Genomic DNA, 8,123 nt, shown 5'->3' on the forward strand with positions numbered 1-8,123 from the left:
GTTACTGAGTAGTCCTCTGGGTTATTGCAGTGGTAAAACATGGTGAGTTGGATTACTAATGGTTTATGTGGGGGGTATTCCATAGCTTTATGTTTGTGTAGAAGGTGTTTGATTCTAAAGGGATAAAAAACCTCAAAAACTTAAAGCTGCAAGAAATGTTTAGTTTCTCAGTGCATGTAACTCCCTCTGCTGCTGTTCTTTGGGCTATGGCTCCTCCATTCTTCATGCTACCTTGTTACTGAAACCATGGAGGCTGTGCTTTTCCACTACAGGCTTTAAAGGGGTTGTCCCGAGAAAGCAAGTGGGGTTAAGCACTTCTGTATGGCCATATTAATGCACTTTGTAATATACATCATGCATTAAATATGAACCATACAGAAGTTATTCACTCACTTGTCTCAGTCCTCACGCTGTCTCTGCGTCCCCGTCGCCATGGTGCCATCTAATTTCTTCCCCAGCAGTCTGTTTTAGACGCGCTTGCGCAGTCTGTACTCTCCCCGCTGTGAACGAGCCGCTCCAGCGTGCCCGCGCGATACAGCTCGTCTGTGCATCCGCAGATGAGCTATCACTGCACGGGAGCGCGCAGGGGCGGCCATTCAGCTCCCGGCCTCCCTTTAAATACTGGTGAAGGCGCAGTCAAGGCTTTCATACGGGGCCAGCAGCCGCCAGCCATACGGGGCCAGCAGCCGCCAGCCAGGACGAACACAATCCAAGCCGTGCAGCCGCCTGGCTAAGTGAGGTGTCTGGGGTGCTGTGGACGCTGGGGGGGGGGGTCTGTCTTTGCCCGGGACTCAGAATCTGAGGCCCCTGCTGTATTTATGGTTCGCCTACCACTGTGCCCCGGGCACTACCGCAGCGTACCTGGGGCCAGTTCTGTGGGGTCGAGGGGCCAGTTTTCTGCGGCCTGATGGATGGACGGATGTATGAGGCTGCATGAATGAATGCATGGCTGGATGTGTGCATAAGTGCGTGCGGATGCATGGATGGATGGATGAGGCTGAATGAATGCATGGCTGGATATGTGTGCATAAGCAGAAAGGTGCGCTTACCTGCGCTTCTGTGTGGTCAAGAGAAGGGAGAAACAGCTGTTTGCTGTATTCTCCGGCAGACTCCACCTCCCGCTGTGATGCGTTCTGCCGACTAGCCAATGGGGTGGCTGGATCGGCGTTTCATTCATTACAAGTGCACGCCTCCACCGATGACGTCAGTCACCCGCTCACGTGACCGGCGTCTCGGGAGCGCGCATGAAAGCCTCCTGGAAGCGCGGTGCACCGTGGAACGCACCCTGGGACATCACAGGCGCCATCTTAGATGAAGAACTTTATAAGTTATTATTTCTTCTAAACAGTAAGTAGGAAGCGGTTTATAACCGCTTTAAAGGGCTGCTTTATGCCGGGGGGGTGACAGGGGGAATGGGCTAATTGAAAATTGAGGTTTTGGTTCGGGACAACCCCTTTAATTCATGTCTCATAAACCATCAGCATGCAGGGATTTTTGTCTGTCTTAAACAGAAAAGCCCTGCTTACAGGCTGCTGTTAGTATAGTAGCACCCAGAGGGTATGTGGCCTGGTATACTGCTGTATGGGATATCCTATAGGCTGGCTTCATGACTATAATATACCTGCTTCTTATGGTTTGAAGGGTGCCACACCAAGGCCCCTGTTCTACTGAATTAAAATTTCTTAAATTATTGTATTAACGTGAATTGAAAGTCATTAGACTGAGCGGTAAACTAATACAGCTGTTGTATCGGGCTAAGATCTGATTCAGACAGCTGTACCGTGGGGGGAATGACCTGACTGTGGATTCAATTAGCTGAATGAACCCCATGAATCCTTACACACTGGGTTATCATAATTATGCTTAGATGAGATGTACTTTACCTAAGTCATAGGCTTCATAAGGGTCCTATTGATCTCTCTGGTTTTGTGAGGGCCAGTTCTCTATGTATGTCAGTGGGTGGGCTGGAAGGTAGAATGAATGGAAGAGAAGACCTTCTAAAGTCAAGATGTATTCAGGAAATGCCTGCTCTTATATGAATGTGTTTTGTATAATAGAGGGAGTGCCTCTCTATACATATTGGCCAAGCGGGAGTGCAGATGGGCAATGCCTGCTGGGAGCTGTACTGTCTAGAGCATGGCATCCAGCCAGATGGGATATTTTCTAAGGACACGAACACTGCAGATTCCTCTTTTGGGACCTTCTTCTTTGAAACCGGAGCAGGAAAACATGTGCCGCGAGCGGTGTTTGTTGACTTGGAACCAAGTGTTATCGGTAAGATGCATGCATAGGAATTCAGAAATCAAACCCTGTATTATCTTAAAGCTTCAATGGGGAGTGTGTTTGTTTTTTTTGTTTTTATATTTAAAAAAAGAGAAAAAAGTTGCCTATACATAGCTAAATCCACCCCCAACTTCTGTTCACCTTATAGTTTTCAGCTTGTTGGAGGGTCTTTAAAGCTGTGATACTGCATATATTACCATGTAATGAAACGTCTTTGCCTTCACCGTGCTTCAGATGAGATCAGAACGGGACCCTACCGCACACTGTTCCATCCAGAGCAGCTTATCATCGGCAAGGAAGATGCAGCCAACAACTATGCCAGAGGTCACTATACGATTGGAAAGGAGATCATTGATGGCGTCCTGGACAGATTACGTAAAATGGTAATTTGCTGTTTGTAGGGAAACCTGCAATAAGATTGTAGGTTTGTTGCTGTTAGAGATTGAGACAAAAAACATCTACGTATCTGACTTTTTTTTTTTTATTTGCAATGTAAAGGCTTATTCATATGAGCGTATATCGACCGGGTTTTCACACCCCGGCTGATAAATGCTGCCCCTCTGATGCATTGGTTTACAATGCATCAGTGCACAGAGCGTATCTCCGCAGCGTAAAAGCACCCAGACGGGAGCCAATGACAGCTGCAGGAGAAGGGAGGTAAGAGGGAGTTTAGCAGCCTGACTGCTAAACTCCATCCCCCTTCTCTCCGGCCCTTGCCGCTGTTTGCAATGTGAGGAGTAGGATGGGGGGTGGAGCTGAGCCCTATCCCTTCTATTGTAAACAGCAGTGAGAGGCGGGAGCTCAGCACACTAGCTCCCGCCCCGTTTTGCCTTCTTCCCTTGCAGAGAGCTGGTAAGGGGAATGGAAGGGAAAGACAGCTAAGCATATACGCCGCCCCTTGCATCACACGGTAGCATATCAACCGACCATTTCCACGGCCGGCTGATATGCGCTCGTGTGAATAAGCCATAAGTAACAGAAGAAAGTCACATCACTGAGCTATAATTTAAAAAAAAAATTTCTACTGGAGAAATCTTCAGAGGTGCACAAAGCCCAGTGAACTGCTGGAGAGGGAATAACTCCAAAATGCATTATGGCTTTATTCAGCCTGTAGGCCAGTTTCACACAAGTGTACTGCAGACTACTATAATGAATGGGTGACGTGGACTGGCTGTGGGTCTGCTGACCCAAACTCGCTGCATCAGAGTCCAGACCTGCGGTCGGCTGGGACTGTGCTATTTTATGTGCTTGTGTAAGAGCCCTTAAAGCGTGTCTATTGCAGTTCCAGGCACTTACTAACTTTCAATAAAAAAAATGTAAACAAATAAATCCTGATGCTTCTGAGTTGCCCCCTGCTAACCTTGGTGCCACTTCCTGACTCTTATTTATACTTAAATATATTAACGTTTTGAATCATGCCGCCCCTCTCCCTTCTGGCCGCCTGCAGACGAGCGGGTCGGATCCGGCAGCGAGAAATCTCGCTGCGCGATCCGACCCCAGAGCCTGCAGGGACGAGCGCGTACTCACCCGCGCCTGGCGGCCCTGGCTCTTTGATGTGCCGGCTGCCGCGCAGCCGGCGCATGCGCAGACCGGAGCCGGCGGCCAGGTGAGTGCGTGCCCCGCAGAAAATTAGAACATGCCGCGGTTTGTTTGCCGCGCGAGATTTCGCGCGGCCAAACCGCGGCCGTCTGCATAGGAGTGCGTATTGTAATGCACTCCTATGCAGACTTTCAGCGGCGGAAATCCCGCGGGAAATCCCGCGGCGGGATTTCCGCTCGTCTGCAGGCGGCCTCTCTCATACTGTCTTTCCTGATTTTTTTTTTTTTTTTTTTTTTTATATATTTTTTTTGTACTTGAGACCTTCCATCCTTGGACTTGTTCTATTTTATCAATGTCTTTCTGTAGGTGAGGGTTCCAGAACTGAACACAATATTCCAGCTATGGTCTTACCAGAGTTCTGTACTGCCAGATCACAATCTCCCTCTTTCCACTGGTTATACCTCTAGCTATGCACAAGCATCCTACTTGCTTTCTTTGCACCCTGACTGAACTGTGGACTCACTTTGAGGCTGTCAGAAATTAGAATCCCTAAATGCTATATAAAAACTGCAAAATGTGCCTCACTCACTTGAAGTAACTCCCTAACTACTGTAATCAGTGGTGTTATCACTACTTGTACCCCTGTATGTGTTGGATCAGATGCTTGGGTTTTTCCAACACTATTTGCCTTTTTGAGGCTGCTAACTTGGTGTATTGTGACTGCTGCCTCGCCCGAACTGTATATTAACACTCATTTTTGACAACTGTTTAAGAAATGATACATCTGTACTGGGGAGAAGCTTGCATGTAGAATGTCATAACATGTTTCCCAATGCATTTTACATAGTTGTATTGTATTTAATTTATTACATTATCAAGCAAATCTTTGATTCCTTTTAATTGCTGTCCTCTTATTTGTGCAGTCTGACCAGTGCAGTGGCCTTCAAGGATTTCTGGTATTTCACAGTTTTGGAGGTGGCACAGGCTCTGGTTTTACATCCCTGCTGATGGAACGTCTGTCTGTTGACTACGGAAAGAAATCAAAGCTTGAGTTCTCAGTTTATCCTGCTCCGCAAATCTCTACTGCAGTGGTGGAGCCTTACAACTCTATCCTGACCACCCACACCACCCTGGAGCACTCAGATTGTGCCTTCATGGTAGACAATGAGGCAATTTATGATATATGCAACCGCAATCTGGACATTGAGCGTCCTTCTTATACTAACTTGAACCGACTAATAGGACAGATAGTATCCTCTATTACAGCCTCCTTAAGGTTTGATGGTGCATTAAATGTTGACTTAACAGAGTTTCAGACCAACTTGGTGCCCTATCCTAGAATACACTTCCCGCTAGTAACCTACTCCCCTATAATATCGGCAGAGAAGGCTTACCACGAACAACTGTCGGTGCCAGAGATTACTAATGCTTGCTTTGAATATTCAAATCAGATGGTTAAATGTGACCCCAGACGTGGTAAATACATGGCTTGCTGCCTATTATACAGGGGAGATGTGGTGCCCAAAGACGTAAATGCTGCAATAGCTGCCATTAAATCCAGGAGGTCAATCCAGTTTGTTGACTGGTGTCCTACTGGCTTTAAAGTGGGAATTAACTACCAGCCTCCCACTGCAGTCCCAGGAGGGGACTTGGCCAAAGTTCAGCGTGCCGTCTGTATGCTGAGTAACACGACTGCAATTGCAGAGGCCTGGGCTAGGCTGGACCATAAATTTGACCTCATGTATTCAAAGAGGGCTTTTGTACACTGGTATGTAGGGGAGGGCATGGAGGAAGGGGAATTCTCTGAAGCTAGAGAGGATATGGCTGCTCTGGAAAAGGACTATGAAGAAGTGGGAACAGATTCTAGAGATAGTGGAGAGGAGGAGGACGATGATGAATATTGAAATTGAATACGCTATGCAAACTTGTATCTGGCAAACATACTCAATAACTGGTTAAGCATTGTAATGTGTTGGCTTCACAATTCCCTACTTCCCTGACTGTTTGCTTATAGCATTCTCTACATGTTTAAAGATGTTAATAAAGAGATTCATTATGATGCCCTGTTTGTGATGTATAAAATGGCAGTGAAATTTTTCAAGGAGGAGTTTGTGTGTGTCAGTCATACGCACAGTATTCTGTTAGGCCGTACTTCAGAGTCGTCTTGAGCCCCATTCACACAACGGATTTTGCACCACATCTTATGCAGAATCTATGGAAACCAAGCGACTTCTGCTTCCCAATGTGCCATTCCTTTGAATGGTAGTCCACTTGATAAACTTTCCTGTTTACAGACTTTAATTTGCATTGCAGGGGAGAAAGTCACATGACATGGATTCTGCAAATGATTTAGTGTCCTTTTGTATGAGGCTAAAATCTGCATACTAATCCTTGGCAAAAGTCCATGCAGATTCCCATATGAACATGCCCTCATGCCATGTGTGTAATAGCCACATTTATGCATCTATAATATGGCTGTGTCCTGGCTTGTCAGCAGGTATGCTGACCAGGAACTCTGATGCTTGGAGCTCAGGTCAGGAAACCTGCGGCCAGGCTCAGACAACTGTATTACAGAAACCTAAGGCCTCCTTCCCACGAACGGATTTCCGCCGCGTAATTCGCGGCGAAAATCCGCTGCGTTGCCCGCAGCTATTAGGTTCTATTGAACCTAATAGCACAATGCTCACGATGCGTAATTCCAGCGCGGAATTACGCACCGCGATTTCTCCCGTCCTCACCCGCAGCATGCTCTATTTTCTGCGGGTGAGGACGGGCTGTACGCACTGACGGCTTCCATTGCAGTCAATGGAAGCCGTCCGTTCACGCTATCTCCCGCTCTAACCAGCGGGAGATAGCGTGAAAAAACGCTTTCCCGCCCACCGCCGCGCGTCATCTGACGCCAAATGACGCGGCCGGCCGCGTCACGTGACACGCTCGGTGACGCGGCGGTGGTGGGCGGTGACGCGGCGGTGGTGGGCGGGGAAGCGATTTCACGCTATCTCCCGCAGGTAAGTATAGGGGCTCTGGGGGGCGCCGTGACGGGCTTCACTGCGTAATATTACGCGGCGGACCCCGTCACGCTCGTGGGAAGGAGGCCTTAATGTAGCCTTAATTCCTTCAGTGGCAGATTTATTACAATGTCATGCCTCACAGGGCAGGTTTTTAAACGAGTCAACAATGCAAGTATTTAGGAATGTAACATTCACATTGCAACTTTTTTTGTAATGAAAGAATACATTCATAACACTTCTGGAAAATAAAAACCCCAGAAGATTTCAGATGACAGCTCAGTGCTCTGCACTAGAGCTGTCCACGGAAATCTGCAAAGGTTTAATTGCAAGGTCAGTGCAGCAAGCCCTGGTGATTTTCCAGGCATGCCACTAAAGGGGTTAATACACTAGTGTCTCGTCAGCCTTTTAGGAGCTGCATACCCCAGTCTAGGCTTAGACCACTCAAGCTAAAGGAAACCTGTCACTACCAAACAGCACCATAAACTAAGTTGTGCTGTCTAAAGAGGTTGGCAGGATTGAACATTTTTATATAAAATCTCCACAAACCCTTATAAAGCAGCACCATACACTAGTTTATGGTAGTGATAGGTTCCCTTTAAAGACCAGACATCCTGCTGCACTCACTGTTTTGAATCTAGTGATATGCACCTTCTAACAAGGTCATCTGTCTCAGTGAGCCTCCTACTGCTTTTTCACCTTGGGCTGCTTCTGATGTCACCCCTACATGTGTGCCACTGCATCTGTGTTCTAAGGGTGTCATGGGGCATAGACTGGCTGGTGCATGCGGGGAGGGGGAGCCCAAACTGCAGGCAGAATCTGAGTGAATAACATAAATATTGCCCTCCTCTGCATCAGCTGCTTAATTTCTTTTGGCAGCATTTGCTTTTCAGTTTCATGCTGCCCCTTCACTCGGAACAGACAATGCTGTAGCCGACGGAGCTATGCTGGAGAGGGGAGCCACCAGGCAATTGCCCAGTTTGCTTCCCCAAAAACTGGCCCTTTACTCCACATGACTCAGTCATATGACTTAGCGTCATAGGCCATTATTCTCCTCCCTACAATCTCCCAAAACTAAAAGTTAAGCGCACATGCAATGTGTGGGGTCTGTAAATACCGCTCAGCATGTTGGTGACTATCCGCTGATGGTTGTGCTAAAATGTCTCGGGCACGACTGCCATACTGCTGGCTGAATATGGTCTTGGGCTTCTTTCATGCTCTCTCCTGCCAAAAACATTCATATAAACATATGCTGGAGTTAGCTTTTGCTAGGAGAAAAAGTTATGTGTAAAT

General features: G+C 47.4%; 1 protein-coding gene across 1 annotated transcript; it reads left to right on the forward strand.

Moving 5' to 3' along the window:
- Positions 1-5,818, forward strand: LOC136610708 (tubulin alpha chain-like). The gene is made up of 4 exons (XM_066589917.1): positions 1-42; positions 2,058-2,274; positions 2,518-2,666; positions 4,746-5,818. Exons 1-4 carry the CDS (start codon positions 40-42, stop codon positions 5,724-5,726), a joined length of 1,350 nt encoding a protein of 449 aa, XP_066446014.1. The 5' UTR covers positions 1-39; the 3' UTR covers positions 5,727-5,818.
- Positions 5,819-8,123: the final 2,305 nt, after the last annotated feature.

The sequence above is a fragment of the Eleutherodactylus coqui genome, chromosome 2, assembly GCF_035609145.1.
Source record: "Eleutherodactylus coqui strain aEleCoq1 chromosome 2, aEleCoq1.hap1, whole genome shotgun sequence".
Taxonomy (NCBI): domain Eukaryota; kingdom Metazoa; phylum Chordata; class Amphibia; order Anura; family Eleutherodactylidae; genus Eleutherodactylus; species Eleutherodactylus coqui.